The sequence below is a fragment of the Actinia tenebrosa genome, unplaced genomic scaffold (assembly GCF_029948245.1).
Source record: "Actinia tenebrosa isolate PJP-AT-01 unplaced genomic scaffold, QUT_ActTen_1.0 PGA_scaffold8__29_contigs__length_14323225, whole genome shotgun sequence".
Lineage (NCBI taxonomy): Eukaryota > Metazoa > Cnidaria > Anthozoa > Actiniaria > Actiniidae > Actinia > Actinia tenebrosa.
This window is the reverse complement of record NW_028292585.1, coordinates 11,459,822-11,480,182: the sequence shown is the minus strand read 5'-3', so window position 1 is coordinate 11,480,182 and position 20,361 is coordinate 11,459,822. Positions and strand designations below refer to the sequence as shown.

The window sequence follows — 20,361 nt, the reverse complement described above, 5'->3', positions numbered from 1 at the left end:
TATAAACTTTCCTTTTACTTTTCTCTTATTTACTTTCACGAAGGATTACTGTAACGTTCAAAACATCAGTACATTTGCAAATTTTATCTGATTGAACCAACAAATTGCGGTGGATATTAATCACTGATTAATATGAGTCTAGACAGAAGACAGAGCCTGGCATGGGGTTAGGTACTCATGTCATGTGCCTTGATGACCTAATAACCCAAGTATTTTTATCCCCATCAAATGAGCTAACTAGTACCTTGTGCAGGGTATCAGCCAATCAGGGATGTACACATTTGAGTACTCATGTACAAATCATATGAGTAGCCTTTTAAATGCGTCTTTAGCTTTTGCCCAGGAAGCCAGCAACATAGTGTTTGCAATAACTTTAACCCCACTAAATAACTTACAAAATCTGACTTTACTATCCATTCTGGGGCATACTCATAGCCGTAAGATGGGGCAAAACTATTCAATTCAGGGAAATGGTGGTTTGGATCCCCATACCTTGTATCCCACACAGCATACTTAATGCCCCACCACTTCAACTATCCATGCTTTTCACTTCATGAGTGACTGCCCACCTCACACACAAGCATTGGCATGGACAGACCATTCACCACATCACACCCTGCACTGCTTCACATACAACCTATTTGTGTCAAAGCTTCGCAAGCACCTATCCATGGCAGGTATCAACCCTGCCTCCTATGCAGGCCATTCCTTTTGTCCTCTAGTCCTTGTGGACCTAATAAAAATGCTTTTCATCCTTAATAGCTTTATCAGCTATTGTATATGCTTTCCCCCCTTTATTGTTGAATAAAATTGAAATCAAATGTCTCTGCTCATATCAGTATGATCTTGTAACCGGAAGCCTGACTGTTGTCACGTGAGAGCCGTCTGGAAGCTCTAGTGCCAGCCCCCTTGCTAACAGCAATCTTCTGATGGAGGAGGAAGATGATATGGACAATGTGAAAGAGCATCTTTATAAAGTTCTTGTAATAGGCGAATATGGAGTAGGTGAGGGCATATAAGTATTATTTTGCTTATAGTTATCTTTGTTGTTAACAATAACTTTATTGATATCCTACAGGCAAGGTGAGAAAATACGATTGGTAGCCGGACTTGTGGTATCGTGCACTTCCGTTTTGTTTATATTGCTGACTGTTATGATTGTAATGTTTGATATTGTATCCTATTTTTCATAAATTTTTATGGAATTTTGAAGACCTCTATAATAAGAAGATATACAGAAGGTAAGTGTTATCTAGATATAAGGTTGCTCATAAGAAAAGTGTGCAGTGTCCTCCAAGATTTTGTATAAAAGCTCACAATCTTTGAGAATTTCGTTATTAGCCAGTATTTCGGATTTGGGTAAATTACCTTGCTGAGTTTCAAAATAACACTCTTTTTTCAAGCCGTTTTACGTAATGTAGCTGATAACATTCATTGCAGCTTCATGTAGGCATCATTTTGACTAAAACGAATGGGTGATTTTAATCATTTTTGTTTATCAAGGATATTTTTCTCCAAACTACAAGCTCACTATTGGAGTAGACTTTGCCCTCAAGGTCATTCACTGGGACCCAAAGACCAAGATTAACCTTCAACTCTGGTAAGGAGAAAACCAATCTTAATTTAGTATTGCACCTAAAAGGTTCCTCCACGCTAGAAATATTCTCATATTACAGCATATAAAAGGTTTCCAAGTCACATATATTTTTTATTTTTTGCTTTTTAGGGATGTAGCAGGTCATGAAAGATTTGGTCACATGACTAGAGTTTATTACAAATATGCGTAAGTAATAAACACACATGTATACTGATAAAAAGCCATCATTTTTCATTTATTGCCATTTACTAAATAAACCATTTGTTTCATTGTAGGATAGCTGCTGTGATTGTTTTTGATGTGTCAAGGTGTGTTGTGTTAATTTTTTGGGTGCAATTTATTGTAATGTAATTCGTCAGGGAAAAAAGATTGACAGTTTTGACATACACTGTATTATGTATGATGAAATTTTTGATGTAAAGCTGTCTTACACACGAAATGTGTTTTTCTCTCTTAGGCCAGCAACATTTGAAGCAGTATTTAAGGTTTGAGTAAAATACTCCTGTGTTCAGAGTTTAATTATCACAACTATGATAGAATTCAATTTATGTATTTATTATTTGATAGAGGGAATGAGGATTCAATTTATGACATGCAATGAAGGCATGCATGCTTGCAGCTTCTACAGGACACTTAGCCTGTGTGCATCTTAACATAAAAATGCATGCAGGTTAAGGTTTCTCCTGACAGATTTTTCCAAGGTTGTGACCTTTTGTAGTTATAGATGGGAATGCCAATACTTTAATTTTCAACCAACATTCTCATATTTTACTCTCTTCTAATGATTTCTCAGAATGTCAATAGTCCCTTTTGCAGTTCACGGCGTCATCTTGAAAGATAGCCATGCCTTTGCATCAAGGTGAGAGGAACAGTGAGCTTGCAATGATGGAGACATATGAATAATAATTCATATTCTTCCTTCAATGCCAAGGCATGGCTACCTTTCAAGATGGCGCAGGAAACTGTGAAAGGGACTATTCACCTTTGTTCTTAATTAAGCAATCTTAAAACGTATGGAGACAATGCTTTTGTTGTTGCTGCACCAAGACTTTGGAACAATTTACCAATAGAAATATGAAAGTCTCCATCTGTGTCTGTTTTTAAAAATTTGCTGAAGACACATTTGTTTAAGTTAGCTTTTAATTTATAATTTTACAATTAGTACAATTTTTATTGTTTTGTTTCACATATTTTTACATCTCAATTTTTATTTAGCTTAGTTAATTATATATTATTTTTTATTAGTGAGCGCTCTGAGCAATTAGTGGATTTAGCGCTATATAAATAAATATTATTAAAACACTCATTAATATTTCATAAGTTTATGGTCCAATTGGAGCCACCATACACGTCACGTGCATGAACCTTTATACCCGATAAAGTCCTCTTCATTAGTATTCAAGTGATTTTATATAAAGACACATGTGATCTTTGTTATGTAGTTTGGGCTACCTGTGGTGGTCACGTGATTGCGGTGTGTGACCACATGGCGGGGAGCAACGTATGTAAAACGTTTTAGTTATAATAAAATAAGTTGGATAACACCACGATTACCGTTGAACCCTTAAACATAACATTGGCGACGAGGAGCAGAGTAATCGATTGGTAGAAATGAACGAAAAAGCGACGGCAAGTGCCGAAAATCAACCTGGAATAAACAGTCTTGGCCCAGCAATGGCGAGTTGTTTTGGAAGAATGAACGAGTTCAATCCCGACAACGAAGATTGGTTGACGTATGTGGAGCGGTTGGAAATGTTTTTCATAGTCAATAATGTCCCAGAGGGCAAAAAAGTCGCAAGTTTAGTTACCTTAATGGGAGGTAAGATGTATTCGTTGTTAAAGAATTTAACAGCCCCAACCAAGCCAACCGAGAAGTCCTATAAAGAAATAGTGGAAATCATGGCGAGACACTTGACGCCCAAACCCATTGTCACTGCTGAGAGGTATAAGTTTCACAAGTATGAGCAAGAGGATGGCCAGAGAAACATGAAGTGCCAGACAATCTGAAAAGTTATTTCACCAAGATAGAGGAGCTCAGTGTAGAAGATGGATGCCTGTTGCGCGGGACACGGGTGGTGATACCAGCAAAATGCAGAGATCGGGTGTTAGCTGAATTACACTTGAACCACCCAGGAATTGTACGCATGAAAGCTTTGGCCCGGATACATGTTTGGTGGCCAGGCCTAGAAACAGACATTGAACACCTAGTTCGAAGTTGTGAGCAGTGTCAAAGCTCAAATAGTAGGGCACCAACTACCGCAGATAATCCCTGGATATGGCCCCATAAACCCTGGCAGCGACTTCACATTGATTATTGTGGTCCATTTCTTGGGGAGTCCTTCCTGATTGTGATCGATGCTAAAAGTAAATGGTTAGAGGTCCTACGTATGTCTAGCACTACTGCTGAAGCAACCATTGCTGCAATGCGTATGGTGTTTGCAACACATGGTTTACCTGAAGAACTAGTTTCAGACAACGGTCCACAGTTTATTGCTCAAGAATTCAAGGAGTTTCTGAAATGTAACAAGATCAAACACATCTTAAGTGCCCCATACCATCCCGCCTCTAATGGGGAAGCGGAAAGAGTGGTTCGAACCTTTAAACAAGCAATGAAAACTGTTAGAAAGGAGCCAGGAACACTAAATCAGAAGATAGCCTCTTTTCTTTTGAGTTACCGAACCACACCCCACACGGCTACTGGATATACCCCAGCTGAACTGCTAATGGGTAGGCGTATACGCACTAGACTAGATGTGCTACACCCTGACATGGCAAAGAAGGTTGCAAGGCCACAAAAAGGGCTTTGCAGTACAACACCAAAAAGACATTTTAGCGTTGGAGATCCAGTTTTAGTTCAAGATTACCGATCTAATACTAAGGAATCCTGGAGTCAAGGCGTTGTCCTGACCAAGCTAGGCCCAGTAACCTATCAAGTCCAAGTGGGAGAGTTCATTTGGAAACGCCACATTGACCAACTTAAAGAATTTGCAGAAAATGTGTGGCCACCCAGGAGAGAAGAGTTCCCGGAGACGTTGGGAAACTCTTTGTCACCTGTACCTCAAAGGGATGTCAACCCATCTGTACCACAGGGGGATGTAAACTCACCAACACAACAGCTGCCAGTACCCCAAAGAGATAGAGCTCTGCCAATCTCACCTATACCAGTCCAACCTGAAGCGAAAGGGCAGACCCTCCAAGAAAATCCCTCAGAGGTGATATCAACAAGAGATGCAGCAGGGAAACCAAGTCCTAAACCACCTTCATCAGGTCGACGTTACCCACTACGAGCGAGGAAACCACCTCAGCGTTTGATCAAAGAGTCATAGGAACATTTGACATTATGATTTAATTTGTTTATATTATTGGAACAGTTGTTGATTGTTTAGAACATTGAATTTCATAAGGAAGGAAGGAGTGTTATGTAGTTTGGGCTACCTGTGGTGGTCACGTGATTGCGGTGTGTGACCACATGGCGGGGAGCAACGTATGTAAAACGTTTTAGTTATAATAAAATAAGTTGGATAACACCACGATTACCGTTGAACCCTTAAACATAACAATCTTTATATAAAGACCACTCGAATACTATGAGGATGACTTCATCAGGGATGAAGTATGCATCCAAGTTTAGATGAAGATATAGAGCTTCATCAAGGTCATAGTCAACCCTAATGATCTTTGACTAACGTGCCTGTCTTTGCCTTGGCACACAATACCCAACATGTGGGAGCTTCTATTGAGTCTAGTTGCGCATGCCCGTGATGTCAAATCTCTATCGAAGTATAAAAATCCATGTTCGTGACGTGTATGGTGGCTCCAGTTGAACCAAAATCTTATAAATTGTTCATGAGTGTTTTAAGCAGTTCAAAAAACTCGTAGATCGTGTTTTATCAGGTATACCTGATAAAACACTCCTACTCATTTTTTAAACACTACTTATTATTATTATTAATTAACATTGTCTAATGTATATCTAGTGGTACAAAGATATTTCTGAAAAAGTAATGCTGACCAATGAGAGTCCCATACCAATTATTCTCCTAGCTAACAAGGTAAGTAAAGTATTCCATCATGCAGTCTGTGTCTCACAAGGCACATGAAGTTTTGGGCAACCTTTTTTAACTATGTTTGTTCATGTGTGTATAGTGTGATCTTGAAGAATTTCCAGTGGATCATGAGAAACTTAATCTGTTTTGCCAAGAAAATAGATTTGCAGGATGGTAATATTTTGATTGTTTACGTAGTTACATTTCTTAATTTATAATAATAATAATAATAATAATAATGATAGTAATAATAATAATAATAATAATGATAATAATCAACTTTATTAACATGTCAAGGGATTTAGCTATAGAGCTAATTTGTGGGGAAAACATAAATAAATGTACAATTTACTTTTTGCATCTATTTCTACCTTGCAATATTATTATTATATTTATTTTGACAAATTAATATTCCTAGGTTCCCAACATCAGCAAAGGAAGACAAAAATATAGGTAAGGTTCTACAATCTAATACTATAATAAATATAATATTACCCTATATTCTATACCATATATATTACTAATGACAACAGCTACTGACAAACATTGGGTTTCGTAATACCTGCTAGGTAACTCAAATATTTCAGTGGCTTCTTGTGAAATCGTTTCATTTTTTACTGCCGACAGCCAAAATCCACATGTTAAAAGGTGCCGGCTGATTATTTTTGTTCGACGGCAGCAAAAAACCAAATTCCAGCTAGCAGCTGACAGCTACCAAAATTGCAGTTGAGAATTGCAGTAATCTTTTTTTTTTTTCAGATGAAGCTATGAGATTTCTTGTTCAATCAATACTGAGTCTTTCTGGTAAGATACCAAGACCTCTTATGACCAACGACTGCATATCACTTTCCAGTAGTCGAAGCGGTACTCCAGCATCAGAAATAGGTGGCTACATGGTAGACTACAGCTATGCATACCCCACAGATGAATCATACAACCAGGAATATATACCACAGAAAAAGAAAAGCTGCTGCTAGTATTTATTTGTTAAGTTTGGCGCGCTCATAAAGTGATCTCAAAGGTCTTGAAGGTATCCCAATACCTTATAGAGAAACGATAATATCTATATTGTAAAAACTGTATATTATGGTGCATTAATAATAGGTTTACATATGTGCATAATATATTAGGTGTTTTAGATTGAGATCCATAAAATAATTTACAACTTCCATGCATGTCTAACATACCTGTAAGTATGTACATGCACTCTTATGCCTGCAATTTATAGAAGTTATGTTATGATGTTTTACCTTTCTCCATGACTACAACCATTTCTTTTTACTTTTTAAATACCATATTATACAGCTATTTCAAAAAAGGTTGGTGACGGTTTTGTTGCATGTTGCATGCTGAAAACCAAGCAAGAAAGGTCACAACAATATGAAATTTAAAGATGTGAACTTTTCCATCAAGCTTTCTTTGAAAAAGATTTCCCAGCTCCAGAAAAATTTGCTTTATGAAACACAGTTTACATCTTTAATAACTTTCCAAGCAACAAAATTATCTTGCTGCAGTTTTGCCAACTCCTACATTTTAATGGCTTGTTGTGAAATTGGTTTTCATAAATTATTCATGGCCAATCATAGATATGAGGAATCGACTGATTATTTTTGATTGACAGCAGCGAAAAAACAGATTTCAGTGTGCAGCACGCCACTGCCAAGTTCGCAGAAGATTGAAAACTGTAGTAACACTTGCCTTCTCTACAGGCTACTCACTAAGGTTTTTGTTGGTTTTGTTTTTTGTTGCTGTTTGAGAGGGATGGGTATCCTGTGGTGAAAACAAGGAAAACTAAAGCAAGCGGGGGAGGGAAAGAAAAGAGTGAGTAGCATCTCCTCTCTCACTCTTCTTTGCCAGTATAGGAAAAGAGAGAGAAGAGAGAAAAAAGCAGAGGCCTGCGGAGGAGGCTACAGTAACACTAAAATAAAAAAATTTCCTAAACTTTAAATGCACTTAATTTCTTTTGAAATAATTTATATTTTATATTTGAGTATACTAAATTTCAAATTTAGTAAGCAACATGCAACATTTTTTGAAATGGCTATATATGTCTAGTTTGATTCAAATATTTTTAATATTGCTTTTAATAATTACTAAACAATACCATTTAAGTTTGAATACACCATCAGAATCTCTTAGATTAGATAATATACTGTGTTACAATGTAGATCCAAATCTTATTTGTATTTATAATTTTGTAAAAAATTCTAAATGATTTCAATAATTTATTATTACTGAAATTAGTATATGTAATAGGACTCCATGCTGTCCAAATAAGAAATAATTGGACGAGGAAAATTCCGAGGGCTGACAAAATTGGTTGAGGCTGTAGGCCGAGTCCAAGTTGGCAGTCAGAGGAATTTTTCAAGTCTAATTATTTCTTGATTGGGGAGAATGAAATCCCATTACCTATTAATTATATAGCTGCCTAATTAATCCCATATCAACAAGACCAGTCCAATTAAGAATATAATTGGACAGTTACCTATATGGGATTAATGAGAAGCTGTATAATTATTATAGTTAGTAATAAAAAAAATATAATTTTGCATGTATGTCCCAGCTCACGCCATATAGCCTGTAGTTATGACAGGTCTTAGACCATAATTATTGTAGTTGGAAAATTCATATTTTGGGTAATAAAAAGGCCTCAACCTAGCATTTGAACTTGTTTTCCTTCAGCTCCATTCACCACTTTCTGTAAGTTCAAGTTTCAAGTTTATTCAAGTTTATTTTTACAAAATAATGACTATATATACACAATTTATCACCCTCCTGCAAATAGCATAAAGCTAATCTAGGCAGGAGGCGATATGTTACATTAAATAAATATTAGAAGATTTACAAATAAAATATGGCGATAAATAAATGAAAAACTAACAGTTTACTTAAAATAAAGAAACGAAAAGGGAAAAAAAAGGAGAAAAAGGAAAAATGATACTAACCAAGTATTGAAAATCAAGAAATAATTATTCATAAATAGTCGCAATATATAAAGACTCAGTCCGAGACGTTCAAAGTATAATGTAGTCTGTCTACAATAGTGGAAGTGTCAACATAGCTATCTTCTCTTAGGAGAAAATCAGATAGTGTTTTACGTAATATTAACTTAATCTTCTTCTTTTTTAATTTACGCAAATTGCTCGGTATCGTATTCCATAACCTAGCTCCAAATCTTGAGAATGAATTTTTTTGTACTTCCAGTTGAGATTTTTTAATATAGAAATTTTCTGACGATGAGAATCTTGTGTTGTATGAGTGAACACTCGTAGCAAGGGTAAATTGATTTAGAATATTAAGAGGTGCAAGCTTATTTTCAATATCATGCATTAACTGGGCGACCGATTCATAGTAGAGGAAATTAATTGGTAGTGTATTAGCTCTGATAAAAAGAGGAATGGCATGTTGGGATCTATCAGTGAAGTAGATTAATCTAAGAACTCTTTTTTGTAGAAGAACTTTGTTTAGGTGAATTTGTGCAGCTTGTCCCCATAAAGTTAAGCCATAAGTAAGATAAGGGTGAATCAGAGATCGATAAATATTATGGAGAGGAACTAAATGTCTTAGTTTCGCAATTATTGCTACAGCTTTACTTATTTTTAGTGCAATATAATCTATATGATGATTCCAAGAAAGGTTGTCATCTATCAGAATTCCGAGGTATTTAACAAAGTCTTTTCGCTCCAAAGGAAGGAATCTATTTAGATTGCTATCTAGAATCTTTACAATAGGTTCAAAAGGGAGTTTCTTTTGATACGGACGAAAAATTACATAATTGGATTTTTTGATATTAAGGGTTAGTTTATTCGCAATTAACCAGCTACTTAATTTGGCAAGTTCAATATTAATAGTTAATTCAAGAGTTTTTAAGCTTTTATTGGCATATAATAGGTTAGTGTCATCAGCATAGAGATAAAATTTAAATTTGTTAGAACATTTATAGATATCATTTACATAAAGCAAAAATAATAATGGACCTAGAATAGAACCTTGAGGGACACCGCACAAGGTGGTTTCTTTATTTGAAGTTACCGTTCCGATCTGTGTTGTTTGAAATCGGTCTTTCAAGTAAGATGCAAACCAATCATTAATAATACCTCTAATCCCATAGTGATAAAGCTTACTTAAAAGTATCGAATGGTCAACAGTGTCAAATGCTTTTTTAAGTCAATGAAAATATCACAAGAAAACAGTTTTTTATCCATATTACTCTGTATGGCATTTATGATATCCAGAGCAGCATGTTGAGTAGAATGATCATTACGTCCTGTACATCATTCACAGGTCAAATATAAAGCATTCATTGGCTGCAAGGTTCAAATTTGAATAATCATTTGAAACTAAATTGCAGCCTATTGAATGCTTTGTGTGAGAACAGTTAACTGATGTAGTAAATAGAATATTTTGGCAAAAAGGGGCAGTGGGACAAACAAAACAAATATGACAGAAAATATTATAGAGTTTTGTGTTTTTGTCTTTCTTTTATGAGGAAAGGTGATCAATTTCCCTTCTTAATTCATTTTTTTGTTGTATTCTCTTGTGGTGAGCTGTTAATATCTATCAATGTCATTGTACCAAAGCTTTTTTAAAATTATTTTTAAAATTATTTGCCCCCTGGATGCCCAATAAAACCTAATGATCCAAAATGGCCACCATATCGACAGGGCAGAAAAACGACAAGCCTGCTACTTTCACGATTTTTTAGTTTAATACTTCAAATTTTTAAGTGTTTCATTTGTGTCACTGCTGCTCGAAACTTGTGACGAAATTTTGTTGAATTAGAGTAAATCTACTTATTATATAGTTTCAAGGTGCAGAAATATTCTCTTAACCCTTTTGGGTTGTTTTTCTTCTGCTCCTCCCAGTTATTTTTTTAAAAATAGTGATGTAAAGTATAAAATTATCATTCTGGGAAATTAAAAAACCTTGAACCTTGAAACCTATAATTCCAGAAAATGTCAGTTTTTCTGCTGATCAAAGTATAACCTCTCCCAAAGTACATGGCTTTATATCTCAAATACGCATTTAATAAATTTTGGTTGCATTTGATATTTTGCTATTTGGCTCCAAAAGAACGTGTTTACAAAATATTGAGCTTAAATGTGTAAAGCTGTCCTTATGGTGAAAGGCCAAAAACCGTTTTTCTGCCCTGTCCACAGTATCATCAAAGTAGTACATTAGGACAAGGCAGAAAAATGTTTTTTCTGCCCTGTCGTACATTAGCCATTCTGAGGTTGAGGAAAAACTTGGGGAATTAGAATTGCAGTACATTATGAGTCTGTTTTAGGGGATTACATAGAAGCCATCTATTGTAATTTTGTCCCTTAAAACAGTTCCACAATGCATTGAAATACCAACTCCACCAAGTTTTTCCTCAACCTCAGAATGGCTAATAAAGAAAGACGATTGTACCAAAAGCACAAATAACTCCTGTGTATTTTTCATTCATATTGCCACAGCTTTTTACAGCTAAAAGAGAAGTTCAACAATATTAAAGCTTTTACTAAAGCAATGGAATTGAGCTTCCATAGACACACTCAAAGATCAGACTATAAAGGAAGTAAAACACCTGTACAATGTTCAGATCTTGCCTGTGCCTTGACATTTACATCAGTGACTTTGAAGAATAGAAAAGGAGAAAAATAGAAATCTATGAATAAAGGCTTAAGAGAGTTAACAGAAGTACAATAAAATGGAAATACAAATCTGGGGGATCATACATTTTTAAACAAATATTGAAATTTTGTACAATGTTTTGATTCTTAAGGTTTTTGGTAAATAGTTGACAAATATTTGTTGGAATTTTTAAAGTATAAACTTTTGACAGTCCATCCCTTGACGACATTAAGATTCTTACTGAGGCTGATTAGCCATCAGTCCTTCATTCTGCATAATTTGTACTTCTTGCAATCTTACACCAACTCTTTGAATCACCTTCAGAAACTTCTCTGTACAATGCATTGCACAGTTATTCTAAACAGAAGAAATGGCAATTAAAGTCATAAACGTGTTTTGATCAAGGGTGGTGATGTGATTTTATACTACCCTGACTTAGAACAAGGAAGCACAGGTGGCATGTGATGTTATTGTGCTGCCTCTCACCAATGCTACCTGGCTTAGAGTCCTGCCAGTGTTGGTGTCATATGTGAGTAGGGTTGTTTGTTGGTTCTCTCCTGCATGTGCTTTAGAGGGCTTTTTCTCTGGGTTCTCCATTCCCCCCCCCCCCCCCCCCCCCTCCCAAAAAAAGAAAACCTTAATTCTAATTCAATCTATTGACTGTCTTATCAATAGAGTGTTTTCCCATGACATCACAGCAGCCATGTTGGTGTACCCAAACAATTTTATGCAAATACTGCACAGAAAGTTTATATTGCTTGGTACACCAATATGGCTGGCTTGTCATGTGAGTGAACATGCTCTATTGGGTTCCAAAACCTGTTAGGCATCAAGCCATCCACCCAGGAGTGGTAAATGCATTAAACAGCCCAGAGGTTGTTTCAAGGTTTGTTAAAATTTATGGAATATAGAATTTCTTTTTGTAGAATTGGAGTGTAAAATGATAAACAATCTGGCTGCGGCCTGCTTCTTAATCTTTCAGATTTATCATACTTTTGCTTTCCTTTTTTGAGCACCAAACCTAATGAGTATTAATTAAGATTCTTGTGGTCAAATGTGTGCAAATTTTAAAGATATGTAGATTTCCGAGTTGTCCAAAGGTAGTTCAAAATGGTGGCTTTTCAGGTTTGTGCAACCCTCTTTGGAAACTTCTGGATATACCTCTGTCCCTTACATGATATAGCTTAGAAGGATCTTCTTGTATCAATCTTGTTGGGTTGGTGTCCACTGGTAGAACGAAGCTTGGGATTGGACAAAATAACAAAAACAAAGAAAGCATGGATTATGGTGAACAATGTGTATTGTTTTACATGTAAGCTGCGTTCTTTGTTTCATCTCACCATTCATTGTTTGTTCATCCACTCCCAGGCTTCGTTCTGCCGGTTGTGGATTACCCATCTTGTCCAGTTTATATACCATATAATCATTGCAGAGTACTGCACTTCTTTCAAATCTTATTGTATGTCCAATGAGCTGATTGTACTTACCTCATTAGCCCCAATTCTCCGGTTGGTGAAGTCATGGATACAATCAGCAAAACACAACTCTGTCAGACGGTTGTAGTAAGACAAGAAGTTTTGAACCTGAGGAATTTTAGGAAAATAGTGAATCTTCAGAGTAAAAAAGAAAAACAAAGCAAATCCCCACCATGTAAACTTTTACGCTTAAAATGATCCCCAAAGCAACTTACTTGTCTGACTTCTTGTTGTTGTATTTGTTCTGGAGTAAGATTATCCATGCTGGCAAAAGTATATCTTGTAGTTGATGTGCACGTGCGACGTGCTGTTGTAGAGGCAAACTAACGTTGGAAAATGCCAAATTTAACGTCAATATTTAAAATCTTTTTCTCGATTAAGAGTATCAGCGAAGTGTCCGAAAAAAGCTGAATCAGTCTTTACTCTAAAAAAAATGGGAATCTTATCAATTAAAAGGAGTTAAAAACTGAGATGTATTTCAATATATCAGTCTGTCCGCCATGTTTGCGCAGTAGGTTGGATTCATGCGCATTACTTCACAACAATACCGCTGAATTATTATTATTATTATTTTATTTTATCTTTTGCGTTTTACATAGACGACTTTCATAACTCAGTTTTTTCAGATAGAGAAAATGAAGCCTTTTTACCAGAAACTATTAATGCTATCTGAGAAAATACTTCACGAAAACTATTTCCAGAAAATTTTGTAGAATTTGACTGCATACCAAAGAAGTTATGAAAGAACGAAAATAGAGAGTTTTGTATGTATTTATCACTGGAAGCCTTGGTGGCCTCGTTTTGGTGCATTTTCAAAACTTCAAATGCTCACATCTTGTAAAGGATTTATTAATTTAAGTAGAAACTCACACACCTTATCTAAATCAACAAGATCAATGATTTAAAAGGGTTTTCACTCCAAAAACATTGATATGTTTATGCAAATTAGCAGCAGCAAGTTATGAAAGTCGTGTATTAGAAACTATAAATACAGAATACAAAAGTATACAATTTCTATTCACCTGTATTGCGTATTGTATAATTATGTACTATATATTGTACAATTTATGAATCATAGAGTGATTACGAAATATCACGACCGCGTAACGTTTTTTGATTTTTGGCGGATTTCCCCCGACAGGCATCAAGCAGCAACTAACTCTCACCCTTTTTAACCATTAAGATTGCAGGATTCACAAGGTAATAGTATAATACAATCAGGGATCAATTTGACAAAATAATAGGAATTCCCCCCCCCCCCCCCCTCCTTTTTTTAACTTTCTGCAATATACTCGATCTGTTGTGACTTGTGTTGTATTTTAATTGTTATTCAACGAATCCAATATTTTTATGCAAATGACTCCTACTTGTGGGCATGATATCATAGAAACCAGCTGGTGGTCAACCATTCAACTAAATCGTCATCTGAATTGCAAAGCTATGTGCTTAATTTTTTTGTATTGAAGGAGAAGATTGGAGGCTGATATCAAAATCATATTTTCTAGTATCATGAAGCAAGTCTAAACTTTTGCCCGGGGATTGACTCTAGACAAACGGCAAATCATCCACCTTGTAGTGGCCAACTGAATAAGGTAAATAAGGTAAAAAGGATGATGCAAGAAGAAGCAGTTATGTAACAACGAAGAGAACAGAGTTATCAGAGGAAATTTTCGACTCTGCTATTAAATATCCCAAAGTATTTTCATTTTTTTCGAAACCCAAGCCGTTTTGCTGTTTCATTTATCTGTACAGATCTTCGACGATTTAATCTTATCATGCACATATTTTGATGTCACTGAAACTTTATACAAACGTAAAATATTGCCAACACCTTTGAATAATATTAAAGTTGTATGGATATCGATACGAGTGTGCAACTTAATCTAAATGAATCGCATTCACACCTATTTGAAAAGATTGTCAATCTGCAGTCACTAATACAAGCATTGTAATTTTCTTCGAAAACAGTTTTCCCAGTCTTCAAAAGAAAATTATCATATACAGTCACGGAAATCATCAGTTGAATACTTCACACGACAATTCCTTTCTTGGACAGAAATCACTAGTACATTGAAGAGTCCCGGATAACCAAGCAACAACCTGACACATTAGCAAATTTATCCTCATTTTCATTATTTTCAGTTCCACTGAAGCATCGACAACTGCTTTTGTGCGCGAATACATAACGTTTGTAAATAAAAGCATCGTTCAGTTCATATTTTTCCGGCTCAGTTCCTGTTCTTATGCTAAGCTCATTGAGTGACACATAACGCCTCTTAAAATTTGTCTTGCCTTTTCTTTACAGTTTTTATCGTTTTCGATTAATCCATCTTCTATTCATTACCTAGCCGTGGGCTCTATAAGTAATGATTGGTCAGATGCATCAGACACTTATGAACGGATCAAAAATTCTCGTGGTCATGCTACTAGCAACAGTAACGCTGCTGTCATATACAGAAAGACATCTTATTGAAGGTACTTGGTTAATCTAACTTACATTATGAATACACCTTCAGCAGTCTACTCATCTTATTGCTTAGGCACGACTCTGACAATAGCTATTAACTATACTCTGACCTAATAGCCCCATGACTGGGCCTCTACGAAGTCCTCTTTGACCTAACAATTGTCGGTTCTCTTACAGCTAGTACTTCAGCTATAAGTCCATCTCCTACAGTAACGGTATCTAGTGTGGGTGTGACTGTAGGATCAAACCAAACCTTTGTCCCAACATCCTCGGCAGCTGTACAAACAACTGCTCCAAAAAGTAAGTAGCTTCGCTTTTGGTCCTAAAGATCTCACTCCTTGAGTAGCAAAACTAAGCGAGATGCTTCGTATTCTGTAAAGGTGATGATGATGATGATGCCAAAAAGGAAAAAGAAAAGAAAAAAATCTCCATGATTGCAGGTGGCTGTGCTGGAAGCTTCGTTGTCATTGTTGGAATTCTGGTGGTCGTTTATTTTCATCGTAAAGAAAATCAAAACTAGATCTAGATAACAAGAGCACATCCCCCATCCTTAGCACCAAAGAGTCAGAGAAATAACATTAGAGCGCACTTTAAAATACGTTAACACCTCTCGTCTTCGAGCGCTCTCCGGTTGTGCGGAATAAAGCCGAATAAAGCCGAAAACGCATTTCTCAAATAATTTGAGTGAGGAACACAGAATGAAGTCCAGTGGCTGATTATTTGTGAGCTTTTATGCCGAATACATGATTGCGTTATCCAGCAGAAATGTTAAAGCTTTAACAACCATGTATAGCGCACTGAGCCCCTCTCCCCGCCCTCCCCCTCCCTCCCCACAAACACCCCCCTCCCCATTCCCCGTCATGCACAAACTAAAGCATGTTCTAATATTGGCTAATATTGGGAATATTGTCAATGTTTAATGTGAAATATGTATAAGATCTTGCTCACGACACTTGAAATTAAAAATATATATGTACATAAGGAACAATTGTTATTGGCTTTAAATAAGAACCTGAGCTGATTTGTCACTACATACCAAATATATAAGAAATAAGACTTTATAGCCTGACTTGGGAATATAGTGGTTCTTTTATGCGTTTCTTTTTTACAGTAATTGTATGGGTATTGACCAAAATTGGCCAGCCAATACTGTCTAATTTAAAGTTTAAGTGGATGTCAGTCATTATCAGAGCATTTCCTTGCTTTCTTCTTCCCTCAATAATTCACCTGGGTTCCAAAGGTTCTCTCGCTCCAATGCCTCTCGGTGCATGGGAACGAGAGAGAGCCTCAGGAACCCAAGTTAGCCACAATAGGACGTTTGCATGATGGCATCATTTGACTCCCACTTCCAAGATGCTTCGCGAATTTTCTTCCTTATTCAAATTTGTATTCTTTCATGAGAATAGTAAGACAATTGGTGCTAGTTAATTGAACACTAAAGAAAGTGTGCAAGGGAGTCTGGTAGTAGAGGTCAATAACGCCATCGTGCAAACGTCCTATTCGACACAAATGGTAAATTCCGACTACTAATTAACCCAGTGAAAAATCGATATTTTTTTTAAACGCTTCAATCTGCATTCACTTTACTTGCTTAGGACTTCCGAAGGTAAACTATTTTGTAATCTTTGACCCCGGAAAAGAACAAGACCGCAGGTTAAATCGGTGATTTGTGCGTTAGACGTGCCCTGACTTTGATCAGCCCAGAGCGATTTCGGTATTGAAAATATTTAAAAGTATACCTAAACAGGGTACCGTTGTATCCAGCAATCTTGTCCTCTCCTTTGTGGCGCGTGAGCTCATTATTCTGACTGTTGAGGAAGCCCTATGGGTGAATGCATCCTTCTCTATCTTCCAAGCAGCCTCTTGATAGAGCTTAAAGGTAAAGTAAATTAGTACGAGCAATGTTAGTATTGAGAAAACGTGAAAGACGTTCATCATAATTAATCACTCTGACAGTGACTTAACTAAATTATCTTACATGTACCCAAGCCTATCATTTTTTAGGAATATTTCCAGCCAGTGGGGGAATCCTCCCTGCACAAAGCTCAAACACGAGCTTAAGATAAGATAGACTAGTACCCTTATATTAGATTCTCACGGAACAAGTGATCCACGCTGAGAATGTAGAGTGATGTTTATGTTTTGGGCAGTGAGAATAGCTTACTTGATAAAACCTGTTGGCTTGGAAGTCTCTTCTTCTGTCGTTTCTGTTGAGTGAGACCAATATAAAAAACAAGGGTCATTCAAAGCCGGCACCTCTCAGTCAAACGGTAAGGTAACATTTAAAAGTCGGTTTAAGACATTTATGAATGGAGATAATTCAAGAAAACAATAGAACTACGTAGAATAGCAATAAGGGATTAAAAATACCCTTTATATTATGGCAAATCCTAAAAGCTGTTTTACTGTGCGACTACACCAACCAAGGCCACCCTGACAATGTTTCATACAAATTAGCCAATCACGATTGAGTATTTAAAACGAAAGTTTCACATTTTCCTCTTAAAAATCATATGCTTTACTTTATACGTGTGTGTATATTCGGATCAGCAGAGTGAACGAGAAACAGTTTAAAATCCCAGAATTCACGAATTCATCTACTGTATGCAGCGTTAAAAATGTGATTTGTCGAATTTGATTTAAAATTCGTTAGGGTAGCCTTGGTTGATGTAGTCAGACTGTAACAGTCAGTCTATGACGTTTTACAACTTTTTAATTATCATATACTGCCAGCATACTTAGAGAGGGCTTGGCCATTTCTTGCATACGTAGGATGTTCCCTCATGTTCTGGCTTTCAATATCATACCTGTTCTTCTGTCCATATTCTGTGACTGTTTCAAAGTAAAGACAGAGTTAAATCGAAAATTAGAAAAGCCCCTTAGGTTATCTCACCTGGAAGATTTGCCTTTGGCAATGTTTAGATGTGGACTCTATCCATAGTTGCATATATACCTGTGGGCTTTTTTACTGTTCGGTCAGATTCCTTAAAAAAGAGAACATATTCAGCAATTTGTTATTCAGTATTTCTCTCTTCTTCTTTGACCATAAAACTCAGATCCCAACCCGCCCTCCCCTATATGCATCGAAAAAAATGGACATTTTTCATTTGAGCATTCCCTCTCTGTTTATTTTTTAAAGCTGTTGTCTTTCCCAGCCAGGGAATGAGTCTGGGTCAAAAAGCTACCTTTATCCCTAGGAACATGGGATATATTTAAGCTCAAAAGCTTCCCTGTTGAATAAGTCACCCGCTGAAGGATTTCATTAAAAGGAGAATACTTCAACTATGCCTAATGGGTGAGCCAAATCACAACTCGTTACTTACATCATGACTTCCGCTTCTTTTTCGAGTGTCATTGACTGCAATTGGAAATATATTCAGAAAAAAATGAATTATTTTTATAATATCTATAATTACAGTTTTTTGAAAGAAAATGATAGATACCATGCTCACTTGCATTTTTCTCTTCATCTTGTGTGTTTTTTCTTGGCTCAACATACAGTGTATACATCGAACTGTTAACTGAAAGGGCTCTACCCCTATGTTCAAATTTTAGCTTACATGCCGTTTCCCATTTCTTTTTGTCTTGGCAATTCTTAAGGCTCATATTGTTAAAAGTTTTGTCTATTATTTAGGGAATGGTCATTATTTAGAGGGTGGGGAGCTGGTAGAAATGCGTGGGATCACCAATTGTTATGCAAAGAAAAATGGGAGTTAGAACGAATTACTCCTCACGAAAAAGGGCATACATACTGTTGCACCAGCCCCACCTTAAATAATGACCGTTTTGTTATATATAAATCAATCAAAAATAAGAAGGAAAAAAGATACATGGATAAATGACAAAGGACTCTGTCAGTATTGGTTCTTGCTTGTCGGTGTAGAGTATGGCACACACCGCTTTTCTACAAGAAATAAATTTTGTTCACTAATTACTGAAGGGGGGATATCGAAGGAAAAAAAGAAATTCCTTATGAGAAAGAAATTTTGTTCATTAATTATTGAAGTGGGGATATTGGAGAAAAAAAGGGAGGCCTAAACCCTTCAAAATGTTGGAAATAAACAGCTAAGGAATCATTAAAAAGACTAATGGAGCTAGGGTTGAAGCCGGTGAAAAAGTTTATTTTTTCAGTATTTTCTCATCAATACCTTCCTCCCATGAATATTAGTGACATATCTACTGGAAAACTAATAGTTAAGCTTTACTAATTTGCCATTGTTAAACGCTTCCAAGTTGCAACTAAATCAGGAATAATCTTTAAGGATCTCTCAGTTTGCATATCGTATAAAAGTGACAGTTAAGGACTTACCTCCAGTTCTGACTGGCAACAGGTTGCTTTGCATAATTCTTTAAGGTTTTGGCTAAATAATACGTTTATCATACAAAGGTTTTGTTAAAATTTATCATTCTTTATTATTTGGGGGGGGGGGGGGGGCATTAAATGGAAAATACATAACTCATTGCATGCTGACAAGCAAAACCAAAATCATAACTTTATGAGTGAAGATTAAGTCTATTTAATTTTAATATTTGGATCACTTTCTATGAACTTTTTATAAAGTGCCAAATAAAAAATATTGTATCATACTGATAATGTGCAATTCTTTAATTGGCTACAAGTTTATATGTAAAAAAGCTTTGTTTTATTTTTAGGGGGACAAACAGCAAACGGAAAATTCTAAAATCGACTTTCAAAACTTACCTTTCTGATTTACGTTGACAAGTTAACTTTATCTTATAAACCGTATTGTCCATAACGACTAGTCGTACGTCTGGCTTAGAATGAAACTTAAACTTTTTCAGCGACATGATTAAGAGATATCTATAGCTCGACTTGTTGTATTAGGAATAGTACTAGTAATAGTCAGGGTTCGGAGGACGGTTCGGAGCAGTTCAGAGTTCGTAATTTCGTACGTGCGAACGCGCGCAATTTGGCGCGAATGTTCCCGCCAAAACCATGCCACAGGAACTCCATTAGTCACGGCATTAGCCATCATGGAGGATTTATCAAGCTATGAAGAAGGGCTTTTCAATTATTCTGTTCCTTATATTTATTTTGTAACATACAGTTTTTTTCTTTTTCAAAAGTCATTTACTTTACAATGAGGCGAAGTAAAACGAATGAATAAGGATTTCCAGTCCTTTTAGAGTGGAATTCAT

The 20,361-nt window shown here is 36.0% G+C and overlaps 3 protein-coding genes across 4 annotated transcripts; 2 read left to right on the top strand and 1 right to left on the bottom strand.

Annotated features, from left to right (window-relative positions):
• Nucleotides 1-898: 898 nt before the first annotated feature.
• Nucleotides 899-8,301, top strand: LOC116306297 (ras-related protein Rab-38). Its single transcript, XM_089040957.1, has 11 exons — nucleotides 899-1,005; nucleotides 1,079-1,083; nucleotides 1,214-1,241; nucleotides 1,504-1,600; nucleotides 1,727-1,783; nucleotides 1,873-1,905; nucleotides 2,055-2,082; nucleotides 5,575-5,649; nucleotides 5,744-5,817; nucleotides 6,062-6,096; nucleotides 6,403-8,301. The coding sequence occupies exons 1-11, from the start codon at nucleotides 930-932 to the stop codon at nucleotides 6,618-6,620; spliced, it is 726 nt and encodes a 241-aa protein (XP_088897083.1). The 5' UTR covers nucleotides 899-929; the 3' UTR covers nucleotides 6,621-8,301.
• Nucleotides 8,302-11,061: 2,760 nt separating this feature from the next.
• LOC116306254 (mitochondrial import inner membrane translocase subunit Tim9) lies at nucleotides 11,062-13,235 on the bottom strand. The gene is made up of 3 exons (XM_031716276.2): nucleotides 12,950-13,235; nucleotides 12,747-12,842; nucleotides 11,062-11,616 (listed from the first exon to the last, which is right to left on the bottom strand). Exons 1-3 carry the CDS (start codon nucleotides 12,995-12,997, stop codon nucleotides 11,497-11,499), a joined length of 264 nt encoding a protein of 87 aa, XP_031572136.1. The 5' UTR covers nucleotides 12,998-13,235; the 3' UTR covers nucleotides 11,062-11,496.
• Nucleotides 13,236-14,129: 894 nt separating this feature from the next.
• On the top strand, nucleotides 14,130-16,278 carry LOC116306304 (uncharacterized). 2 transcript variants are annotated; one of them, XM_031716337.2, is made up of 4 exons: nucleotides 14,130-14,326; nucleotides 15,040-15,209; nucleotides 15,379-15,501; nucleotides 15,582-16,278. In XM_031716337.2, exons 2-4 carry the CDS (start codon nucleotides 15,101-15,103, stop codon nucleotides 15,719-15,721), a joined length of 372 nt encoding a protein of 123 aa, XP_031572197.2. In that variant the 5' UTR covers nucleotides 14,130-14,326; nucleotides 15,040-15,100; the 3' UTR covers nucleotides 15,722-16,278. The 2 variants fall into 2 exon arrangements, with proteins under 2 accessions (XP_031572197.2, XP_031572196.2); XM_031716336.2 differs by having other exon boundaries at nucleotides 14,131-14,326; nucleotides 15,083-15,209.
• Nucleotides 16,279-20,361: the final 4,083 nt, after the last annotated feature.

Excerpts from the sequence above, each read along its gene's own strand:
- LOC116306254 (XM_031716276.2), bottom strand. The coding sequence starts at position 12,997 with ATGGATAATCTTACTCCAGAACAAATACAACAACAAGAAGTCAGACAA. Across the intron at positions 12,843-12,949 it reads AACAACAAGAAGTCAGACAA|GTTCAAAACTTCTTGTCTTA; the intron begins GTAAGTTGCTTT and ends AAAATTCCTCAG. Across the intron at positions 11,617-12,746 it reads GGAGAATTGGGGCTAATGAG|AATAACTGTGCAATGCATTG; the intron begins GTAAGTACAATC and ends TCTTCTGTTTAG.
- LOC116306297 (XM_089040957.1), top strand. The coding sequence starts at position 930 with ATGGAGGAGGAAGATGATATGGACAATGTGAAAGAGCATCTTTATAAA. Across the intron at positions 1,242-1,503 it reads AATAAGAAGATATACAGAAG|GATATTTTTCTCCAAACTAC; the intron begins GTAAGTGTTATC and ends TTGTTTATCAAG. Across the intron at positions 2,083-5,574 it reads CATTTGAAGCAGTATTTAAG|TGGTACAAAGATATTTCTGA; the intron begins GTTTGAGTAAAA and ends ATGTATATCTAG.
- LOC116306304 (XM_031716337.2), top strand. The coding sequence starts at position 15,101 with ATGATTGGTCAGATGCATCAGACACTTATGAACGGATCAAAAATTCTC. Across the intron at positions 15,210-15,378 it reads AGAAAGACATCTTATTGAAG|CTAGTACTTCAGCTATAAGT; the intron begins GTACTTGGTTAA and ends GTTCTCTTACAG. Across the intron at positions 15,502-15,581 it reads ACAAACAACTGCTCCAAAAA|GTGATGATGATGATGATGCC; the intron begins GTAAGTAGCTTC and ends TATTCTGTAAAG.